We start from the raw sequence: 23825 nt of genomic DNA on the forward strand, positions 1-23825 counted from the left end.
ATGGCCCGGGGGCTGGACCCGGCCCTTTGACCATCTCAAGTCCTCAAAGAAAAACGAAATGGACCCCCAAAAATCTACATCTTAAAAGGCAGCATTATGTTAATGGTTTTTAGGGAAATTAATTTATCGCGACTCCATTTATAGTAATTAATATTATGTACCATTTGAGTACATACAGTACCTGCATTCCATATTCCATCCGCATGTAAAATGTTTATAATGTAGCAGTGAAACAGTCTGCCATGGATCAATATTTATAACATAATGCAATAATAATAATAATAATAATAATAATAATAATAATATTATTATTATAATGCAATGGGCCGTATTTTGAGTGGCGTCTTCTGCCTTGTGACTAATCTTATAAGGCATGTTTTATTATTATTAAAAATAATCTACAGCGAGACGTTGTGAGCTTATAGATTGTCTATTTTTGCAATTTTTACATGTTTTTCAAAATAACAAAAATGCCTAATAAGATTCATAAGCCTTAAAACAGGGAATATGTTTGATAATGTTAGTGATACAGTACAGCTGTATTATTTTTATTTTTTTAAATAAAATGGTTGACCCTATTGTAAAGTAGTCTGTCGTCGTGTCTATGAAATTCATACAGTTTAAACATAATTCAGCACTATGCGTTTCAAGTTTCAATTCAATAGTCCAATGTGTGGCCCGTTTCTCACTTTATCAAAGTCAGTATGGCCCCCTGGGGAAAAATGCTGCTCACCCCTGTTCTGACCTCATCCACATTATCTGATGAGCCTCGGTTCTGTCCTTTAATTAGCTCGTAATGCCTCGCCATTGTTATTGCACTACGTAACGTCAGATCATCCTTCATTTGTAGCTTTTGAGACAGTGATTTATCACAGACTAATCTGTCCCTCAGATGGTCATCTTTTAGGGCTCCAATATTGCACTTTTACTCCACTACATTTATTTGAAAACTTTAGTTACTAGTTACTTTGTAGATTTTCATTATTATTACAAAACATACATTAACCACTTCAGCCCTATACATTTTGGCCATTTGACAATAGCAGATCTACAAGCTCACAAGCTTGTAGATCTGCTATTTTCAAAGGATGTTTATACATTTGAAATGAAAGATTGAAATGGGACCTTCTGCATAATGAGTACTTTTACGTTTGGTACTTTAAGTACATTTTGATACCAATACTTTTGTACTTTTTACTCAAGTAAATTTAGAATTTCAGACTTTTACTTGTACTTCTACATTGCAGTATTGATACTTTTACTGAACAAAAAAATATGAGTACTTTTTCCACCACTGCCCATGGAGTAAATTAAAGCGCTGACCTGTACTACTTCCTCCTCCTCACTCAGCTTTGTTGCAATTCTGTACCGGGAAAACCTTTGGCCAAGCTGCTGGCTCCCAATGGTGGAAAAAGTACTCACATGTTTTACTTAAGTACAAGTATCAATACTGCAATGTAGAAATACTCGGTTAGGTTAATCACAGCGCTCACAGCGCGTTGACTACTGGCCAATCACAGTGCGTCTTTTCTAAGACCTGTCAGAATCTAGTTGTCCCGCCCCCACCTGCCTCTGATTGGCCTACCGAACGCCCCCTTCTGTGACACACGCGGAAGCTTCAGGGAAGCTTTCCTACGCTAAAATGGCCCCCGTGATACCAATGCCTCAGAGCCGAAGGAGGCGTCTACCTTTATATGTCTATGGCCCGCACCGCCTGTGCCTGCTGCCTTGAGCACCATGTTGCTTCCTGAGTCTTGAGACGGTCCGCCTTCGACTCACCCGATTGGACAGAGGGAGACGCCTGCCTCCAGCAGTTTTATGCTTAGTCACAGAGAGCAGATAAACGCAAGGTCTGCGCGACAAGCGGAAAAATTTGCTCTTGCGTGAATCAACGCATTTGCATTGACAATGCATTGGCAGATTCTGCAAACAGCGGCCAGCCAACTCTTGGTGGGAGCGCGCCCTTACAAGTAAAAGTCCGGAATTCACAATTTACTTGAGTAAAAGCACAAAAGTATTGGTATCAAAATGTACTTAAAGTACCAAAAGTAGAAAGTACAAGTTTTCGAATGTATAACATGTATAAAAATCTTTTGAAAATAGCAGATCTACAAGCTCACAATGTGTCGCATTGCAAAGCATTGTGAGCTTGTAGATCAGCTATTTTCAAATGGACAAAATGTATATAGGGCTGAAGTGGGTAATGTATGTTTTGTAATAATAATATAAATCTACAAAGTAACTCAAGTTTAGTATATTAACTAAAGTTTTCAAATAATTGTAGTGGAGTAAAAGTAATAGTACTGAAATTCTCCAGTAGAAATAAGTAAAAAATACCTAAAAATGTTATCTGAAGTACAGTACTTGAGTAAATGTACTCTGCCGGCTTAGTAAAATCCAGCTAATCCGGAGGGGAAAACTCTGCCGTGGCGATGCACACACATGTTCAGATGACTCAAAATTACTATTCCTTTTCTTTCCCAACTGTAATGTTAAAGGGATAGTTCACCCAAACAAATACTTTTTTCTATCAATTGTTTTTTATCATGTTTTTTTTTTGCTTTTTTTTGCATTCCTAAGCCAATCATTTGATGACCAGCGGTTCCGGTAGGAGACACAAAGGAGACTCTTTGTGTCTCCTACCGGAACCGCTGCCGGTCATCAAATGATTGGCTTACGATTGCGACAAAAATATCCATGAATTCAAGTCTCCATGGGATGAGTAATCGATAGAAGAAAAGTCATTTTGGGTGTGAACTATCCCTTTACCTTCTGAGACCATGTGGCGTTTTCATGCGTTCGTAATCAATTTAGATTAGAACACACAGGACGCTCTGACACACGCTTCTCAGGGTACACCACCAGACTGATTTATTTCCAGATGCCATTCAACCACAACTCACACACACCGGTGCGCGCATGCGCATAGCAGACTATGCATGTAATATTCACTTTATGTGACATTTGGTTCCCTAAATAAAGGGGGTCCCCAGCAAATAGTTAATAGAGCATCAAAATCAGTTTAAACCCCTTTAAACTTATTTTACACTATATTCTAAAGTAGCCGATATTACAAGCTCATAGCTTGTATTTTCTAAACATTTTGAAAAATCTGGAATAATCATGGGGGGTCCTTGGCACAAAATATTTTGAGAAGGGGGTCCGTGGCTATGATACACATCAATTTGGGGGTCCCTGCTGTGCCTGTCCTCCTTTCTGAGGTTCTGCTGGCAGCACTGGACAAAGACTGAGACACAGGCTAAATCCACTAACAGGTGATGGCAACGGGTAATCAACACATGTGCAATTAATACAGGGATTACAAGCAAAAGGACAAGATGAGAAGACATCTGGTGGACAAGTATGGAAGTACAGGAGGAGACTGGAGGAACAGGCCGTGCACAGCTCGGACAACACAACTCCTGCTCCACAGCATCACTCACTTCCTAAGAGGAAAAGAACAAAACTACTTATTACCATATCTGTGCAAAACAAAACAAGTATTGACATTGATAATATTGGTGATGATGAGGATCTATTGAGAAAGATAAAAAGCATTCTAGAAAGCTCATCTACCTTGCTATTCATCAGCCAAGCTAAACTGGTAGTATTTTTATCGACTCATTTGGGGTCAATAACACCATGGAAATCAGGGACTCACCAAAAATCTGGTGTTTGACCTGGGCATACTGTAGTTTAGCTGGACATAGCAGTGCATGCTTCTGAACAACAACGTAGGTTTGCCTGAGCAAGTCGCTAAATGAGCGACTTGTGGGCTTGTGGGTTGAAAAATGCACTGAGGTGCATTTACCACAAGGGTGGGAATCAGTTACAACATATTCTTAAATTGTGTAGTACTTCAATATTAATATTAACAGGGCGGGAGACTCTTGGCACTTCTCATCATCCCGAAGTGCGTAGTAATTTGTTGTAGGATATGTGCATGGCCCTGTTTTGAATATGAACTATCCAGGTCATTGTCTGTAAGGTGCATAATAAGCAACAGCAGCAGGTGAACTCCACAAACACAACTCAGCTTCCAGATAAGGGCAGCATATGACACCCTTTCCTGTCCCAGAAACCTCGCCCAGTGGTTTGGAATCAAGCCATCCCCCAGCCTCAGATAGCGTAACACTCAGCTGAGCTCAAGCAGCTTAAAGGGATAGAGATTCTTTTTTGTTTTTATCGCATTCCTAAGCCAATAATGTGATGACCGGCGGAGTCTCTGGATAGAAAATAAGTACTTTTTTGGGTGAACCGTCCCTTTAAGTATTCCGAATTGGCTGCAGAGTGCAAAGACCTGGTCTGGCTGCAACCATCCACCCTTTGGAAGTTGGGTGCAGGGACTTTGTGGGCAGATCGGCAATCCAGCTTCTCTGTGCAGCTGGAATGACGGAGGCTAACCTTAAAGGAGAATTACGGACTAGCCTTTTTCTCACTTTTATATGATGTTATTATATCATAGGACGAGTGGTACAGTAGAACATTTTCATAACTCCATCCCTAGTCCACCGCAGCTAAAATTGTGAGCGGACGGTCCATGCGCTAAATCGCATATTTTTATCGCTCCATTTATTTTTTAGGTGATATGATGACAGAAACCTCGCCACAGTTTTTTTTGTCTCAAATGGGCCGCCGTAGTGTTTACAAGCGGACTTGGATGAAATCACGGGTGAAATATCGTCTTGCGAGACTTCCGGAAGGGCACATCTAACACAAACACTGTGGAGTTTTCTGTCAATATGAACGTCAGATATCATCCAAAAATCTAAAACTTGTCAACAAGTGCATGATCTTGATGATTTTGGCCGAATTCCCTCCCAGCTAGCCCCAATAAAAGCACTTTGGCTGTTCTGCCTTGCTGTGCTGTTATACAGTATGTCATTCTGTACATGTTATCTCGTTTTGATACATGCTGGATGCTACCATTCTTAATATGCTGCTCAGTTTGAATTCACTGCACTTTAGGATTGTATGCTTATTTATTGATAGTTATTTTATTGTACACTTCTGGTCCTGAGTACGATTTTCGTTTCATGTGCAATCATGTAAATGACAAATAAAATGAACCTCGAACCTTGATTTACAAAGATGATCATTGAGAATAAGCACATACCTGTTTCCTGTTGGTCCTGGAGAGAGGGAGAAAAAAAGAAAGAAAACAAAGACAAACACATTTGAATAGATAGATAATCATTACCATCATCATTACCAGCTCCTTTAGCACTTGTAAGACGGTATCGTTTTAAAGTGAGTGCTGACTGTGTGTATTCCTTACCAGCTCTTTTACCACTTGGTGGACGGCATCTTCAATCCCAGACTTGTGCTTCTCAAAGAGGGCTTCTGTCACAGCAGTGCATTCTGGGAACAGTAGATTCAGTTTATCAGACAGACTGCAGTTGATTCCTAGAACCATGACTATAACGCTGTTCTATTCCACCACTCTCTTCTATTCTCCTCTCTGTTCTGCCATCTTAGAACAGAGAGGATGTAATCTGGCACAACATCTGGCTTGTGGCATGTCGTTTAAAAAGGGGCCACTCCCGCAAACATTGAAAGCCAATCATAGTCAATCGGAATGAAATGTGAAAGATACATCTTGATCACTTGACTACAGGTGGAAATGGGCGTAGCCTATTTTGGGAGTTGTGTAATGATCTAAGGAATGATTGATTGATTGATTGAATACTTTATTAGATAGAAATGCAAACAGCACGAGTACAGTCATACACTTGGTCTGAAAGGATTTACTCAAAAAAGTCCTAGTGGTCTTGTTTCCATTGAGGGCCTATGTATTCCAAGGGAAAACAATATCATTATGACCTATTAGTTAAGTATGAATTAAATTAATATGACCTAAGGTAGCTCTCCACCAAACAGAATACTACAAATTACTGTACAGACTGGCAGTCGAATGAAGTCGGGAGATCAGATGGTTGGAAAGTGTGAAATAAAGTTTCTGGATACACCTGAGACACGACACCGACAGACTGCATGGTGCTTAGGGCAAGGGCACAAGGTCATCTGTAATTAAACTATTTTGGTGTATCATATCTTTCACATTTAATGTTAATTGAAACAATACACACTGTGTGCCTGCAGCAATAGATAGCTAGAATGATTAGAAAAAATGGAAGCCTATCATTTCTGTTCCGAGTAGCCTACTGTAGGATAGGCTATTCACCACACAAGCCTTGCACATAAAGTAATTCAACGTTTCATCTTCATCATCAGCCAACCAGAGAGCTCTACCTCCTCTCCGCCAGCCCGCTTCTATCCGACGGTCGAAATACTTTCAACGCTTCCCTACAACTTCCGACCCGGCGGGACTGTGTACCCATATTTATACAATCGTGCTGTTTGTTGTGCATGGTGTGGGAGAATGCAAGTCAACCAGCTCATATTTGAGAAAGGCAGCATCTAATATACAACATAACATGCAGCCAGGAGGACCGAGTGAGTGAGCAGGCAGGAATGTGTGGAATTGGAATGTGGCTGTCATCCTTGATTCCTCCGGATTCACATCTAATCCTCACCTCCTCGCACAGAGGCAGGCCTGAGTCCTTCATTGGTGTAACTTGGCTCTGCAGCCTGTTTCGTTAGGTCGATATTTGATCATTCCTATCTTTCGACCACTTCTTTTATACAGACATGTGTGTCATATCATTGGACTGGTTTCAGTGTCCAATCATAATATACATCATTGGTGTAACTTAGCCATGCCACCTTTCCTGATTGGTCAATGGCTGAAAAACATCTATCAGGGGACCACAAGGGGAGGTAGGCTAAATGTAATTTTCCCATATCCTTTGTACATGTAGTGTTTGTATTTGTTGATGACATGTAATATTGTATGCTATTTGATTAATCAAATACAAAGTCCCCAGGACTTTTTTGTGTTATCATTTTAGCTTTAATGTCTTACTGTACCACACACTGTTTACATTTCTGACTAATAAAGTATTCAATCAAACAATCAATCAAACTATACAATTTGATTGTTCCTCTCTTTTGACACATTTAAACTGCTGGTTGTACACTTGACTTGTGGTTTATATCACTGGACTTGTGTGAGAGTCCTTATCTGTTATTGGTGTATGTTAGCCCTGTCCCCTTTCTTGACCAATCAATTACTGACAGGTCATACATTTTGAACCACTTGACGTATAGGCTTGTGGATTACGTAATTGGACTCAGTATACAGTCCTTGTCCCTCACTAATGTTGCCCTAGCAACCACATCCTAGCAACTAAACTGCCTGTTTGATGATTAGAACTGCCTAAAATACCCAATTTGATGTGTTGCTAAACTACTTTTAGTGTTAACAGTAGTTGAACACAGCTCTCTGTTTTGCACAGTAGTTTTTAAGTGTTGCTAGCCCCTTCTACACGTTACTTTGTGTGTGTGTGTATATATGTATATCTGTCTGTCTCCATGAGCACGAACACCTGCCGCTGATTGCAACACAAACTTGCAACTCATTACAACACAAACAGGAAGCACAGCACGGTATTCACGGCACTTGAAAATACACGCACCCAAAACTAACGAAAGCACCCACGCGCGGTCACGACACACACACACACACACACTATAGCAGCAATATTCCATTGTGTTCAGTGGTATTTCATTTTTCTCTCCTTGGTGATCAGTTCACCAGTGTCAGCAAGCCTATCTCTGCAGGTTGGAGGTCTAAAACTATTCAACTTTCCATCCAAGTGATGGTTGTTGCATGGCAGCCTTCTCACCTGGAAACAGAGGTCTTTCATCCTGTTTTTGGTGCCAGCACCCCTCCATGAGTTGCGCCAGGTCCTCCAGCTCTGGGTCAATCTCCACCAGGGACGGCCTTTGTCCCTTAGGGACCTGATACTCTATGATGGCGGGGTCGGTATCTGAGAGAACAGAGTGGAGGATAGATGATGGGAGGGGATGGATGAATTGAAGAGAATCCTTAGTAATTTATAGGAGATCAGGCACTTGTCAAACAATGTGTTTCTAATTATTGCTATCGTTGAATTAACATTAAGCCAAAGAGTGCCATTATGTGAGGCAGAGGCAATGTGTGATTTAAGGAGTGAGAGATTGATGGAGAGACAAAGGACAAAGAAAGAAAGAATAAGAGAGAGAAAATCACTTGCCATATGGTTCTTTCCCCTTCACAATGGACCACAGAAGTATCCCATAGCTAAAATAAAAAGAGACATCGGCAATGTCAGCAATTACCTTAAATATAACAATAACACAACACATACAAAGGACAACAAAATAGCAACTAGATAAAATGTCCATATTGTTCAAATCAAATCAAATCAAATCAAATCCAACTTTATTTATAAAGCACATTTAAAACAACAGAAGCTGACCAAAGTGCTGTACAAGGTTGAGACAAACAAAGCATCAATGCATCAATAAGCGCCCATTGGCGCACAGACAAATACAGTACATTGTTAAGACACAATAGTGGATCAAGGGCAATTAAAAGCCAGAGAGAATAGGTGGGTTTTAAGGAGGGATCTGAAAACCCCAATGGACTGGGCAGATCGGATGGGGAGAGGGAGGTCGTTCCAAAGCGCGGGGGCGGCAGCAGCAAAAGCGCGGCCACCCCTGGTCCTTTTATTGGTTGGTGGGACGATCAGTAAAGACTGATCAGCAGACCTTAGGGCCCTGGCTGGAGTGTATGGTTCTATGAGCTCAGCGAGGTATAGTGGAGTTAGCCCATGTTGAGATCTAAAAGCAAATAAAAGGACCTTAAAATTAATTCTAAAATTGACAGGGAGCCAGTGAAGTGAGGCCAGGACAGGACTGATATGCTCACGTCTTTTTTGTGCCAGTAAGAAGGCGGGCCGCAGCATTTTGGACCAGCTGTAGGCGCCTGAGAGATGACTGTTAAGCCGGTGTAGAGGGAATTGCAGTAATCGAGTCGTGAGGAAATGAAGGCATGAATAGCTATTTCTAAATGTGGTCGGGGGAGATAGGCCTTAACCTTGGCGAGAAGTCGGAGTTGAAAGAAGCTAGCTTTTACAACGGAACTGATGTGTTTGTCAAATTTTAAGGCGCTATCCAGGATTACACCAAGATTTTTGGCAGAGGTGCAGATGTTGGATATGAGGGTGTCCGGGATGTTGGGGGGCGTGACGGTGCCAAATAATATAATCTCAGTTTTGTTTTGGTTGAGTGTCAGGAAATCCCGGTTTTTACATCCTGTAAACAGTCGAGTAGGGGTTGAAAATAATTGTTTGAGTCCAGTTTGATGGGTAAATAAATCTGGACATCATCGGCATAGCAATGGAAGTAGATGTTATGTTTGGTAAAAATGGACCCGAGGGGTAGCATATACAGTAAAGAGAGCCGTCTCAGTACTGTGGCCTGGTTTAAATCCTGACTGGAATTTTTCATGGAGGTTGTGGGTGATTAAAAATGACTGTAATTGGGCATAGACCAACTTCTCCAGAACTTTTGAAAGGAAAGGTAGCTGGGAGATAGGTCTAAAATTTGATAAAACAGAAGGATCAAGGTTTTTGTTCTTAAGAAGAGGATTTACCACAGCATGCTTAGTCTGGGAGGCATTGTGTCGGAGCTTGGACAGCAGGGGCGCGGCCACTGCGTTGTGATTCAAATCAACAGCCAATGAAGAAAAGGTGGCGGGATCCACATGCAGTGGGTGTTGCATCTAAATAGGATCGACGGGAAGCTATTTCCCCTTGAGAAATTGCGGCCGCCATTGTTGTGTACTGCTGTTTGCCTCTCGTCTGACTTTTTAGACGAGTTGCACAGCTCTCAGACCGGTAAGAGGCGTGTCCGCTCAGATTCTGAGCGTAAGCTACATCCCGCCCACAAATACCAGGGCTCCGGCCCAGAAGTTCCTCGCCAGAGCTGGCAAAAACTTCTGGGAACTCAGATTACAGCATGCTTGAAGGCAGCCGGGACACAACCTGAGGTGAGGGAGCAATTAATGAGTGATAAAACACTTGGGCTAACAGCACCAAGGACTTCTCTGAGGAGCCAGGGGGGGATGCTATCGGAAGGGCAGTTAATGGAGCGAAGGTGCATAATTGAATCATTGAGGAAGGACAGAGTGATTGGCTGGAACTGATCAAGAGTGACAGGGCACAGGGATTGTAACAGGGTCTGGGGTGGTGAAAATGTGTGCTGTGCTGACCTAAAGTCAGAAATCTTGTCAATACATTTTTTTTTTGAAAATGTACACAGAGGGCAAGAGAGGGGGCAATGGGAGGTGCTTCATGGGGGTTAGTGAAGGAGTTAAAGATATTGAAGAGGACTTGGGGTTTATGGCAATTTTTTGTGACAAGATCGGAGATGAATTTGGTAAAGGCAGATTTCACTGCCCTGTGGTAGTCAGAGAGGCGATTGCGTAGTGGAGTTTGTCCTTGAGCCATTTTCTCTCAGCACGCCGGCATGAGTGTCTGAGGGCTCGGGTGGAATCATTTAGCCATGGCTCGGGTAATATTGTTGGGGTATTTGTCACTGTACACATAGGCCTAAGTGAACTTAGGTTAGTTTGCACATAAGTAGCTACATGCATCTACTTTCTGTTAAACAAAACAAAACAAATCTAACTAGAAAATGTGCTCCTCGGAGCACAGGTCTCCGCCAGGCGAGGTGGTAAAACTGTGCCTGATTAATTCTGTCTTACCTATTTATATTACATGTGATGTCACGTGAAGCTTGACCAATGTTAGGTGTTCACAGACGGACGGACACACACACACACGGACGGACAAAGTGAAAACATACTCTCCACCATGCCTTCGGCCTGGCGGAGACAATAGAACAGAAAGATCAACATGACTACATGACAACATGAACTTTCTACTTGAATGGTATGAAGCCTATACACTACACGTAATGAGCAGTTCATGATTTATGTTGGACATTCACAGGGCTTTGCAGCAACAGACAGCTGAGTTGATTCTGGGGATATGATTAGATAGACACAAACGCTCCCACAGTGATTTATACCTGTAGACATCAAAGGCAAGGGTGGCTCTGTATGACAAGGAGGGGATTAAAGCCTCTGGAGGCATGTAGCTTCTCGTTCCCATCCCCTTGATACCAACGGACGTCACAGTGTTGACAAACTTGGAAATGCCAAAGTCAGTGATCTGAATGAATAAGAGAGGAGAATGGAGAGAAAATAAAGGAAACAGAGATGGAGGAAGAGAGACATGCAGAAAAATGGAAAAAGGAATAGAGATTTATTATTATTATTTTTTTTATTGTATTCATTTTTGTTTCATTTTCCAAAAAAAATATTAAAAATAAATGAAAAATGTTATTGAAAAAACACGCCCCCCTCACGTATTAGGAGGGCAGGGTGAGTCACCAGAACCAAGGACGGGTGTTTTCGATGAATCTAACATGTTAAAAATGTAGTTTGAAGTTATAATGGGTTTGTATAGGAAGGGGGCGTGTCTGATAAAATGAATATCAAATATCTAAATACTGAATCAAGCAACTTAAAAACGGTCTGGGGGGCTCACAAAAGCCTGAGTAGATGATAAAATGACCCAAAGTTTTTTTGAAAGTGAAATATCCCTTTAATAATGTATTTTGGAATATTTTGTGTGTTCTGTAAGAAGTTTGACATGCTACTTTATTGTGTTTGGACATGGTTATATAAGTTGAACTCTCAGGAATTGGTCAATGATAATTCAAGTACAGTAACTTAAAGCTGCATTAAGAAGAAGAAAAGTATAATTGCTTAAATAAATACTTGATAAAAAGTGCATTAAGTTAAAGTTGAATATTCCTGAGAAAGACAGGACAGTTAATGAAGGTCTGATTGAGTATTATTGTATGTTTTGAAGTGAGGATGTGTAACAGGTTTGCTATGTGAAAATATATGAAAAAGAATATGGGAAAAACATGCAGTATTGTAATGGTGATTAACTCCAGTAATACAGTTATGGTTCAATGATGTGTTTTGGTGAAAACTGAGTTGAAGACAAAGTAAAAGACATTGAAATGATAATAAGGAACAAAAGAAATGGGAAACAAAGTGAATTGTGAATACATTCTAATGAGAGCAACCAGTCTGAAAACAACTAAAACATTCTGTGTGCTTCTTTCTCCTGTTAAACAGGACATTATTATCTGCATGCTTGTCCTGGCTACCTGGGACCTGCAACATTATCCTTTTAGCCCAAATGTCTGACTGTACTAATGCGGTTTACATTTCTGACTAATAAAGTATTCAATCAATCAATCAAAAACAATAACTGAATGAATATGAGCTCTAACAATCCCAGAGGATGGACATGCTTGACCCATCATCACTGATGGTAATCATCCAAACATTTGTCTGTCTCACCTTGACATTTAGGTTGGTGTCCAGCAGTACATTGCCAGGCTTCAGGTCCTTGTGGATGATGGGATCAGGGGTGAGACTGTGAAGGTGCTTCATGCCCAGAGCCACTTGATGAGCCAGTTGAAAGACCAGGGACAAGGGTAGAGGGTGGTTTAGTTTTTTCTGTTGATGGAGGGGTTAAAGCAGAAAAGTCTGATTCAGAATCAGAGTCACACATACAAATAAAGGCTCATTTGAATATATAATTCTTAAAGAGGTGGTGCCATGGTTTTGCACTTTTTCTGTTTTTCATGTGTCTATGAGGTTGATAGAACTTCATTAAGCCCCCTGGTGGTGTTTTTATGGTGTTTTATGTCTTCTCTGACTATTTTGAGTTTCTACCTTGAGGGTCAAACGTGCCAATAGAAAAACAGCCCTTTAGTAACATAGTAAATATATACCCTCCCCCTCATTATCATAACACAACAGGTGTGGGCATGAGGAGGAGGAGGGACTAGGACAGGTGGGTGGTGCTAAGGTGGTGGAGGAGGTGCTAAGGTGAGAACCAGGTATACTTAATGAACTGGAGGCGTGTCCACATAAAAACATAATTTTAACAATTTCTGTACACTTTTTAAAAAAAAATCTTCCTCCTAGTATAACCATAATAGGGCATAGCAGTGGTGGCCATTTTCTGGTTCCACTTCAAAATAGTCAATGCACTTTTCCCATTGACATTTCCAAAAATATTTATATCAATTCATTTAAGCCTAGAATCAAGCCATCCAGGGTCCTGGTGAATCATGACCATAAAACATATTTTTCTGTGATGTTTTAAAATGTTATATTTAATTATATGATATACTATATTTAATAAATACCCATTGTTTTGCCGTTTTCAATTTTCTTTTTCACAGAATCAAACGTTTTATGGTCATGATTTACCAGGACCCTGGATGGCTTTATTCTAGGCTTAAAATAATTGATATAAATATTTTTGGAAATGTCAAGGGGGGGGGAAATCACAGAAAATCACGGCACCCCATCTTTAAAGGTTTCTTGACATACTTTTTTTGGTTTTGTTTTGGTTTATTTTATGACCTCAATTACACCCCAAAAAACTTTTAACATTCAGTGGAATTTCTGTGGTCTGGGGTTTTCTGAATAATTAGGCAAAACAAAGTGCTGGGATTGGCCCCCTGGACTTTGTTCTATATACCATTAATGGTATACTTTATGTTCTCTATAAATTTATAATTGATTTAGAATTTTAGATAAAGATGATATCATGACGATGGATGAAGATGGATATCATGAAGATGATATCCATCCATACATCCGTCTTCAACCGCTCGGATCCTGGGGGAAACAGTTTCAGCAGAGAGCTCCAGACTTCCCTTTCCCAGGAAACATTAGCCACTTCCTCCTGGGGGATCCCAAGGCATTCCAAGGCCAGTGTGGAGATACAGTATAATCCCCCCATCTGGTCCTTGGTCTGCCTCCAAGTCTCCTCCAAGTGGGAGAGAAGATGATGTGACATTTGTGTATTGTTTTCTTTTAACACATTGACTGCCAGAGTTTATTCATAATGTACTCACCCACTGCCAGCATTTTTTTAAATCATTTTTTATAGAAAAAAAATGAATTACTTGTCCGGTAATTTTTTAACATTGAAGTGAATGGTTTTTAAAAATATATATATTTTATATCTCCTAATTCGTTGTGAATAACGAAAAGAAATGAATACCCAATAATTAGAGAAACATTTTAGAAATTCAAAAACAAAATAAAAAAAAGGGGAGAATTCTCCCCTTTGGCGGTTAACACCATTGACTTTGGCAGTAGACCTTTAAGAATAAGGTTTTCAAATTTGGGAAGTTGTTTTTGTTTAATTATCAGATCAGTTCAACATACACAAATATAACCATCATCATAACTTTTTGAGATGAAAGACAAAAAATATATTTTTTTTTACAAGGACTCACTACGTTGGAAATTGTTCAACATCACTGGATCAGCAAATAAATCAGTGAATCAATGAAGGGGAAAAATATGACCTGCAAGGAGGCGAGGGATCCTCTCTCCATCAACTCCATGACCAGGCCCAGGCCGATCTTTGTGCCAAAGGCAGATGGTGAACGGCCCCTGAAGATCCCCAGGACCTGGATGACATGGGGGCTCGCTGCCCGTCGCATCAGATTATAATCACGATCCAAGTTGGATCTGAAGATGACAGGATTTCAATATATATAAGTATTTCATTTAATTGTGTGTGCGTGTGCGTGTGCGTGTGCGTGTGCGTGTGTGTGTGTGTATGTGTGTTCAAGAACAAATGCAGTGTAAGTACTTTGAAATACCGTTTGTATCTTTTAAATCCTCATCCATCACCAGTAACAGTACTCATCAGTGTTCATCACCTCATCACTTACCCGTCATCAAGACCAAATAGTTTAATGGCCACATCCTGTCTCCACTGAAGATGTCTGACCTTATAGACTTGACCAAATCCACCACTACCAATCCACTTCCAGTCCTTCTCGTCCAGACTCTTCTCATTAATCACTGCTAGATCTGGGCAGCTGGCCATGGTTCACTAAAGAGAGGGGAGAGGATTACAAAGACAAAGGTCATTTACATACTACACACAAATACCGGGGGAAGTCTAGGGATGTTCCAATAATTGCATTATTGAAATACCACAATATTAATAAGTCAACCAAAAGAGGTGGGAAGAAACTGCACTAACCGCATTTACCACATGTTCCAACCAATTTGAATAAAACTATATATTTGCATGTACACAATGTAACATAAACAATTCCTTGCATATAGTTTGCATCGTTTGGTTTGGGGGTGGACAAATACAAGACTGATGTGTTCCGTTTTTATTTGCATTTCAAATACACAGCGTACTGTTTTCATTTTGTGCCTTTTTTTTTAAGGTACCCCCCCTTTTTTTCTCCTGTCACAACCAAAGGACAACAACGGAAATATGATTTATTCTTGTGTCTATCCTTTTCAGACTATTGTGCACCTGCCTTCATTTCTACATGACTTGAACAATCAATAAAACATAATAGCCATTCTCATGGCCATTTACAGTACATTTTGTGTCAATTCATGAAGAGAATGGCTCTACGACACATTATGCATGGAATGCCCGAAATGGGTGGTTTTTGGGTGGTGTAGTATTCTGAATGATGACACTCGCACAATCAGTATTCTATCACTCGTTTGCAAGTCACATCACTGTGTGCATGAGTGAATTAACGTTGTGATAATGTCTGCCTGTCTGTCTGCTGCCTGGAACTGGGAGCCTGCTATGCAGCCTGGCTGCTGACTGAGCTGTGGAGGGGGAGGGGCGGCTGTTAGACATATAAAGGTAGACGCCTCCTCCGGCTCTGAGGCGTCTGTATGTCAGGCGCGAACGGGCCTTTTGCGTGTTGTTGAAGGCAAGGGGCCAGGGGGGGCGGGGCTGGGAGGCCACGCCCCTTCCGGTCATGGCGGCTTCTTAGCCGAGTTGCCTCGCTCCAAACAAACAATGTATCGCGAGCACTTTTAAAACAAAAACATGTGTGTATATATCTGTTTGCAGTGATGTATTTGAGCACTTTTAAAACAAAAACATGTGTATATATCTGTTTGCAGTGATGTATTTTGTACAAGTTTGATACTTTTGTGTGATTGTTGCATGTTTGCACTAACTTTTAACTTGCATGTGTGCTATTTGTATGTACAGTTTTTATATGCTAAAAAGCTCAATTAAGTTTGCACTTGCATGTATGCAACATTTGTTGCAATTGTCCCAAAAGTGTTATTAAGTATAGGGGAAATGCTGCTAATTGTCCCAAAAGTGTTATTAAGTCTAGGAGAAATGCTGCTAATTGTCCCAAAAGTGACTGCAAAAGATTGCTGTGGAGAGCAATTGCTCCCATCCAAAGAAGTGAGCACTTTTAAAACAAAAACGTGTGTGTATATATCTGTTTGCAGTGATGTATTTTGTACAAGTTTGATACCTTTGTGTGATTCTTGTGAACTTAACTTGCGAAGAAATGCTAATTGTCCCAAAAGTGACTGCAAAAGATTGCTGCTTGTTTGAAAATAAAGCACCTTTGGAATTGAAGCACAATGACAAATATTCTCTGCCTTTCTAATTAAATATCAACACTTTGCTATGTGGACCATCAACCCAAAATAGACCTTTGTTGACCCCCGGAGGAGAATTCACGTCATGGCATCAGGCCACAGGTTCACAAATTGGTGAGTTCAAGAAGCAGGTTTTGGGGATTATTTTTATTTTATATGAATTTCAATTGTAATAAAGGTGCTGTGCAAAAGTAGCTTTGTAGTGTTTTGAACTTGTAGATCAGCTGAAAATAGATAATCTTATCTCAGTTAATTTGTCCAATTAACTTACTTGGACCCCCAGTTGCAGTTTGTTCTGCTTATGAAAGTGCAGGAGTAATTCTAGGAGGAGCAATGTTCTCACTAAATAAGTGTAGAGGAATATCTTGTGGAGTTTCAATGTTACTATGCATCCCTGAAATGTATAGCTTTATAAAGATTTGTAAGGAAATGTAAATATGGCAACTCATTTAGATGTAGGTTTATGGTTTCCCATGGACTATAGCCGTTTCAATTTCTCTTCTTTCATAACAGATACATACATGTGCCAGATAATCCCCACACCAAGAGAGTAAAAAAAGAAAAAACGTCAGTCAGACTTCCGCTGTAGCCTTTTCATAAATGATATTTGAAAGTTTATAATATTTAGAGAAATACTATAATAATTGTGAATTAGCAAACTGGACATTTAGACTCAATGTTTTATTTAGAGAAATTAAAAATGTAAAATACAAAAGTAGTCGTAGTAATAGTGAATTAGCAAACTGGACATTTAGACTCAATGTTTCCTTGATCCTCATCTTGCGCTAATGCACGCAACTGTTTCTCATAAGCGTTAATCCCTTGTCCGTCAACCACACAGCCATCTGTGCCGCGATGCGTCTGTGCCTGTCTGCCCCTCGCTTGGTGTGGGCGGGGCTATCCGTCCAGGATGTGACGCAGTAACTAGAAGCGTCACCAGCCCCGCCCCCCCCCGGCCCCTTGCCTTCAACAACACGCAAAAGGCCCGTTCGCATGTCAGGCGCCATTTTGGAGAAGGCAAGCTTCCTGACTTGCTGACAGCTTCCTGTCTTTCCGGGACTTGGCAGAATCTAGTTGTACAAAAATAAAGATATTCTTATACAACTAGATTCTGACAAGTCCCGGAAAAGACGTGCTGTGATTGGCCAGTAGTCAGGAAGCTTGCCTTCTCCAAAATGGCGCCCGAGATACAGGTCGCTCCAATGAACTGCAGAGACCAATGAGGTATCTAGGTTTCTATATCTAGGGTTAGACTGACAACGTCACCTCATCATAGAGTGCACCCACATTGTTGAACAGTTAATGCAATTCCTAAAACCAGTCAGTCACACACACCAGAGGCAGCGCTAGCTTTCAAGTAGGTTGGTGGCTTAGCCCCAGGGACTAGGAGGGGTCACACAGCAGTCACACAGCATTACTTGTCACCCAGCATTACTGGCCCATCTGCATTGCTACAGAGACACAGGTGAAAGAAAGGATAACTTGTGTGCCCATCCAACCACATTGTTGTCAATGCATTCTGTGAGACTTAGACCTGGTAACATAACCCTTGGGTTACCACCTGTTCTGTAAAATACGGAATCGTTATTTTGAGAAATAAATGTTGGGTCCTGTATTGAACCAATACAGGACACAATTTGTCCTGTATTTTCCTACAGACCCCATACACGTCTGTCAGTCACACACACGTCAACACTGAATTTAACAATAATGAACAAAATAAAACACATGAAATATTAAAGCCAATTAAATAGTGCTGGCGGGATCGAGGCACGCAGGACCTCCCAAGGGCATACAATTCCCGTGGTGTACTCTGTGCCAATCCTCTGTCTGTGCCTGCCTTGCCCTGCCCTGTCATCGTTGCCTAGTTACCGACACCAGCGCTGCTCACTGCACCGGCACCACACATTTTTTAAATGTCTGCAGAGCCGATACTCCACCGCGTCCTCTAAAGAGAAAACGTCTCCAAAAGTACAAACATGAGTGGGAAGAGGCAAACTCTTGGTTTGACAGCGTCAGTGGAGATGATTACAAAGCGTACTGTAAAGTATGTCAGCAAAAGTTTTCTGTGGCCCAGGGAGCACTGATACAGTTCTTTGTCTGTCAAGCGAGCCAGTCCCCAGACTGGCTATGGGAAATCATGTCAATTAAATCAAAACATTTTGATTTTGTTTTTAAAACCCAACTGTGGTTGTTGTTACTTAGTCTAATATAAAAATAATTATGACTAGGGGATATTTCAATTTCAAATAAAATAAACATGACATTTTCTTTTTATAATTTTCATTTATTTTCTATATATATTTGTTTAATGTTTATTTTATTTGAAAGTGAAATATCCCTTTAAACTCCTCCTTGGTAACCAGAAGAGTGGGCACATGAGAAGCCTGTATGCTTTGGGAAATGGTCTGATATAAGGTAAAGTTTACATTTAAGGCCTAATTTCAACTATTACTATACAACTTGTTGATGTCATATGGCATAAACCAATTTTTCTTATTTATCACACACACACACACACACACACACACACACACACACACACACACACACACACACACACACACACACACACACACACACACACACACACACACACACACACACACACACACGTAACCTGCACAACACTGCTTATTACCTTTTTAAACAGTAACATTACATTACGTACATACGTTGTATTGTTAGCTGGTACAATTCTTACCTGGTGAATTCAGCAACAGATGAATTTAAAGAGTCAGTGGGTTCCATGTCTGTTAGTTGTTCAATGTCTTGTTGTTTTGTATATAAGTATAAAGTCCTTGTTTGATGTTTATGGTTGGTAAATAAAGTGTTTCTAAGAGTTAAAACACTGTGCTCTGTCTTCATGCTGGTAAGAAGATTTCCTAATTTGAACAACCATTAAGATGAGCAGGGGAGATGAGAGAGATGAGGGCTGTGTGGCTGAAGCCCAGGAGCTCTTTTGAATTCCGGACTTTTAATTGTAACAGAGCATTTCTACATTGCAGTATTGATACTTTTTACTTAGTATTGATACTTTTTTTACGGGGAGCGGGGGTTATACAGATCCTGCCCGGTCAACATTAGAGTCCACCCTACACCAGTGCAATGATGTGATGAAGTGTAGAGCAGTGTGAATTTTGTCGACTAAAAAATGATGATGAAAAATGTTTGTTGACGGAAACTAAACAAAAACTAAATATAAACTAAGCTATGGTGACTAAAAACTATATGACTAAATATATTGACAATGTTGTCAACTAATAAAAGCTAGACTAAAATGTTAGGGAGGGACTAGTGGAGAAGAGATCCAGTAGAACTAAAAAGTCATTTTATGCTTGGTTGCGCTCGGGTGTCTGAAAATAGCAGATCTACAAGCTAAATCAGGCATTATGACGCCATCTGTCGACTAATCAACTATAGATTTAGTCGACTAAAATCTTATATTTAGTCAACTAAAACATTCCAGATGACTAAAATATGATATGAATTTTGTCCTGCCCTGACTTCTGTACTTGACTGTTTGAAGTCTCTATGTGCTTGGTGGACAGACCTTAATTAAATGTAGGCTATTATTGGCCTTAGGGTTGTCCCGATCCCATCATGTGATCGGAGATCGGAGCCGATTTTCGAAAAGATCGGGATTCTTTTTGTTATAACATATTTTTTTTAATATAAAATATTTGTATAATGTTATTTAACGTTACAAAAAAAACTTTGGCACGGAGGGGTGGTGTGTGTGTGTGTGTGTGTGTGTGTGTGTGTGTGTGTGAGTGTGTGTGTAAATACACTTCTCCCATATATAGAAAGTAGCTGCTCCCTCCTACCTGAACGTTATATGTGCATACAGAGTTGTCTTGTTCTCTATCCAGCTGTAGCCCGTTAAAGCTCGTTAAAGTTTAACAAAGTGCACTGAGCAACAGAAGAGTAAGTGTAATATTGTAAGTCCCTCTACACTGTATAGAGGTTAGAATAAGCCAAAACAACAGGCTATCAAAGACGCTTTGATAGCCATTAGCCAGAGTCAGTGTTGCCAGATTTTGCGAAAGAAACAAGCAACCAGGAAAAGAAGCCCAAAATAAGCAACTAGGGCAGGTCAGTCAAACTTTATTGTCTAATGTTGTTTTAGAGCAGTGATTCTACAACATTGGCATGCCAAGGACCCCCAATATTTACAAGCTACTTTAGCTTGTACATTTTGCCTACTACTGTAATTCAATATTGTTGATTGTGTTATTAAGGCTAGCAGTGACATAAGGTAGTATTTTTGCCTTTGAAATAATTGAAAGGCAACAGACTAGACTAGAGTGACATAAGGTACATTTATCACCTTGAAATCAATGAAATGCAGACATACATGTTATTCTAGTGTCTGAATGGGAAAACCTTATTTCTTTATTTTTGCTTTAAAAAAATAATTTTGCATTAAGATTCTGCACTTAATTTGTTTACATGGTTATTTTGTGGTGCACCACTGAATAAGCTTTAATATTTATATTTTGTTTTGATCCCATGCTGCACTAACTTGTGATAAGTGGAAAAAAAGAAGCTATATTCATGTTGGATACTGTCATTTAAATACAAAAATAACCTTAAGGGACAACTTGAATACGTTTTTGAATACGGGACAACCCTAATTGGCCTCATTGAATACTGACAGCCCCTTTAAACTAACATTTACACCAATTTGTTACAATCCATTCATTAGTTAAAGCAGGTGTTTACATGTGTGATTTTTCACTGTGGGTGCTTTTCAGTGGTGGAAAAAGTACTCAAATGTTTTATTTAAGTAAAAGTATCGATACTGCAATGTAGAAGTACTCTGTTACAAGTAAAAGTCTGGATTTCAAAATGTACTTGAGTAAAAGTACAAAAGTATTGGTATTCAAATGTACTTAAAGTACCAAAAGTAAAAATACTAAAATGTTTTGAAAATAGCAGATCTCACAAAAAAAAATTGGAGAGCTCACAACGCGCCGCGATGCGACGCGTTGAGAGCTTGTAGATCGCCTATTTTCAAATAGCCTATGTATAAAATACGGCTAAAGTGGTTAATGTATGTTTCATAATATAATAATTTATATCTGCAAGACTGCAAAGTAACTAACTAAAGTCAATTGGAGTGAAAGTACAATATTTGCCTCTGAGATGTAGTGGAGTAGAAGTTAAAGTACTGAAAATTGGAAATACTCCAGTAAAGTAAAAATACCTCAAAATTGTACTTAAGTACAATTTTTACTTGAGTAAATGTACTTAGTTAGGCCTACTTTACACCACTGGTGCTTTTTGCTTTGCCCTGCTGTCAGTGTAATCTGAGCCATCAGAGTTCATAACCCCAGGCTCTAGGCTCAGGGACTGGACAGGTCTGTTTCAAAACTATGTGTGTTTGTGCCTAAACATGATGAGAATAAGGCGTGGGCAGTGGACAACTTGAGGCTTCAAACTTACTAGAGACTATTTTCTACAGCTATTAATTATATTGTCATAAACGATCAGTTCTGCAACAAAAATACCTTTATCTACAGAGCTACTGTAGATAGTCACTAAAATTGACACTAAATGAGGAGTAAACTCAGTAGAGAGTCTACTAGAGGTTGGATATGTACTTTCAGAGTGTTTCCTGTAAATGGTTTGTTACTAGTAGAGCGAGAGACAGACAGACAGACAGACAGACAGACAGAGAGAGAGGAAGTGTGTGTGTGTGTGTGTGTGTGTGTGTGTGTGTGTGTGTGTGTGTGTGTGTGTGTGTGTGTTTTAAATAGTAAAAGAGTGAATTATCTCATAGTATACCATACCACCGGCTTTGAATGCTATCAATGCATTGTGGTGCACCATACAGTCATACAGTTATATTATAAACATTTGTATTGTTTCCAGCTAGCCTTACCTGCTGAATTCAGCTCAACACATCAAGTTAAAGAGTCAGTAGGTTCTGTCTGTAGTCTGATAGTTGTTCAATGTCTTGTTGTTGTTTTGTTAAAGCTTTAGATGTCAAAGTAAAGTCCTTGTTTGAAGTTAATATCTGGTAAATAAAGTGTTTCTATCAGTGAAAAACACTGAGGTGTGTCTTCATTTAAACAACAATTGAGCTGAGCTGAGAGAGAGAGAGAGAGAGAGCTGTGTGGCTGAAGCCAAACCAATCACCACAGAGTCTTCATGCCTTGGCATGTATGCAGTTCACAGCAGAGCCATATAGAGCGTCGCAGTTCCCGCCCACTTCCTGTTTTTTTTGGTGCCGGAAGAAAAAACTCAATGCATTTTTCCATTGACATTTCCAAAAATATTTATATCTATTAATTTAAGCCTCGAATCAAGCCATCATGACATGACATGAATCATGACCATAAACGTTTGATTCTGTGATTTTTTTGTTTGTTGAAAACGGCAAAAAACAAAGGGTATTTATTAAATATAGTATATCATATAATTAAATATAAAATAAAATCACAGAAAAAAACGTTTTATGGTCATGATTCATGTCATCTCGTGATGGCTTGATTCGAGGCTTAAATTAATAGATATAAATATTTTTGGAAATGTCAATGGAAAAATGCATTGAGTTTTTTCTTCCGGCACCAAAAAAAACAGGAAGTGGGCGGGAACTGCGACGCTCTATAAGAGAGAGATAGAGAGAGAGATCAACTGAATGACACACTTCAGCCCGCCCCCAAAAATCTTACACAAAAATATTGAGGACAAAACATATTGTAGGGCGGGAAAAAAACAGTTTAAATGGCACTCTAAATGACTCATTTTTCATACATAGTTCACTGGCTTTTTTAAAATATATATAATATATTAAACATGTTTTCAGCCATTTCTTTTTAATATGTACAGTATAATTTAGAAAACACATAGTTGCACTGAGCAGAAGAACATTTGTGTTATTCATCCAGGGGTTTGTGGGATTAGCATGTACACTATGCACGCACGCGCGCACGTACACACACACACACACACACACACACACACACACACACACACACACACACACACACACACACACACACACACACACACACACACACACACACACACACACAAAGTGTAAATTAACAGAAAAGACGCAACAAGCCACTGGCTTTATGGCGTGTATGATATAAAGCATAATACAATTATATACATTGTAATATATTGTGCACACTTATTCTGTCTCAAAAGCTGATAGTTCATTTCTCTCCTTGCATGCCTCAATGCAGTGCATGGACTACTATAAATTACTGTGACAAAGATTATGTTTAAAATAATGTATTGTATTTATATATAGACTGAATATGAGAGGACACTTTCCGCTTTAACTATAGCCGTACTCATTCAATTCTGAACCGATTCTTAAAAATGTTAATTCTCTATTAGCTGTGAAGGGTCTTCT

At 39.8% G+C, this 23825-nt stretch overlaps 1 protein-coding gene across 2 annotated transcripts; it reads right to left on the minus strand.

Moving 5' to 3' along the window:
* Positions 1-2845: 2845 nt before the first annotated feature.
* LOC308093117 (receptor-interacting serine/threonine-protein kinase 4-like) lies at positions 2846-22553 on the minus strand. 2 transcript variants are annotated; one of them, XM_080439339.1, is made up of 10 exons: positions 22341-22553; positions 14737-14900; positions 14365-14530; positions 12332-12490; positions 10981-11123; positions 8139-8185; positions 7749-7892; positions 5279-5361; positions 5117-5132; positions 2846-3446 (listed from the first exon to the last, which is right to left on the minus strand). In XM_080439339.1, exons 2-10 carry the CDS (start codon positions 14892-14894, stop codon positions 3436-3438), a joined length of 927 nt encoding a protein of 308 aa, XP_080295465.1. In that variant the 5' UTR covers positions 14895-14900; positions 22341-22553; the 3' UTR covers positions 2846-3435. The 2 variants fall into 2 exon arrangements, with proteins under 2 accessions (XP_080295465.1, XP_080295464.1); XM_080439338.1 differs by lacking the exon at positions 5117-5132 and having other exon boundaries at positions 5263-5361; positions 22341-22552.
* Positions 22554-23825: the final 1272 nt, after the last annotated feature.

This window comes from Gymnoscopelus braueri (genome assembly GCF_963280865.1).
Source record: "Gymnoscopelus braueri genome assembly, chromosome: 10".
NCBI classification, from domain to species: Eukaryota; Metazoa; Chordata; class Actinopteri; order Myctophiformes; family Myctophidae; genus Gymnoscopelus; species Gymnoscopelus braueri.

What these genes read in the sequence shown, in the direction of transcription:
- LOC308093117 (XM_080439339.1), bottom strand. Translation starts at nt 14,894, where the DNA reads ATGGCCAGCTGCCCAGATCTAGCAGTGATTAATGAGAAGAGTCTGGAC. An exon ending in GAAGGGGAAAGAACCATATG is followed by an intron (nt 7,893 to 8,138) that starts GCAAGTGATTTT and finishes CTGTTCTCTCAG; the next exon opens with ATACCGACCCCGCCATCATA. An exon ending in TGAAAGACCTCTGTTTCCAG is followed by an intron (nt 5,362 to 7,748) that starts GTGAGAAGGCTG and finishes TACTGTTCCCAG; the next exon opens with AATGCACTGCTGTGACAGAA.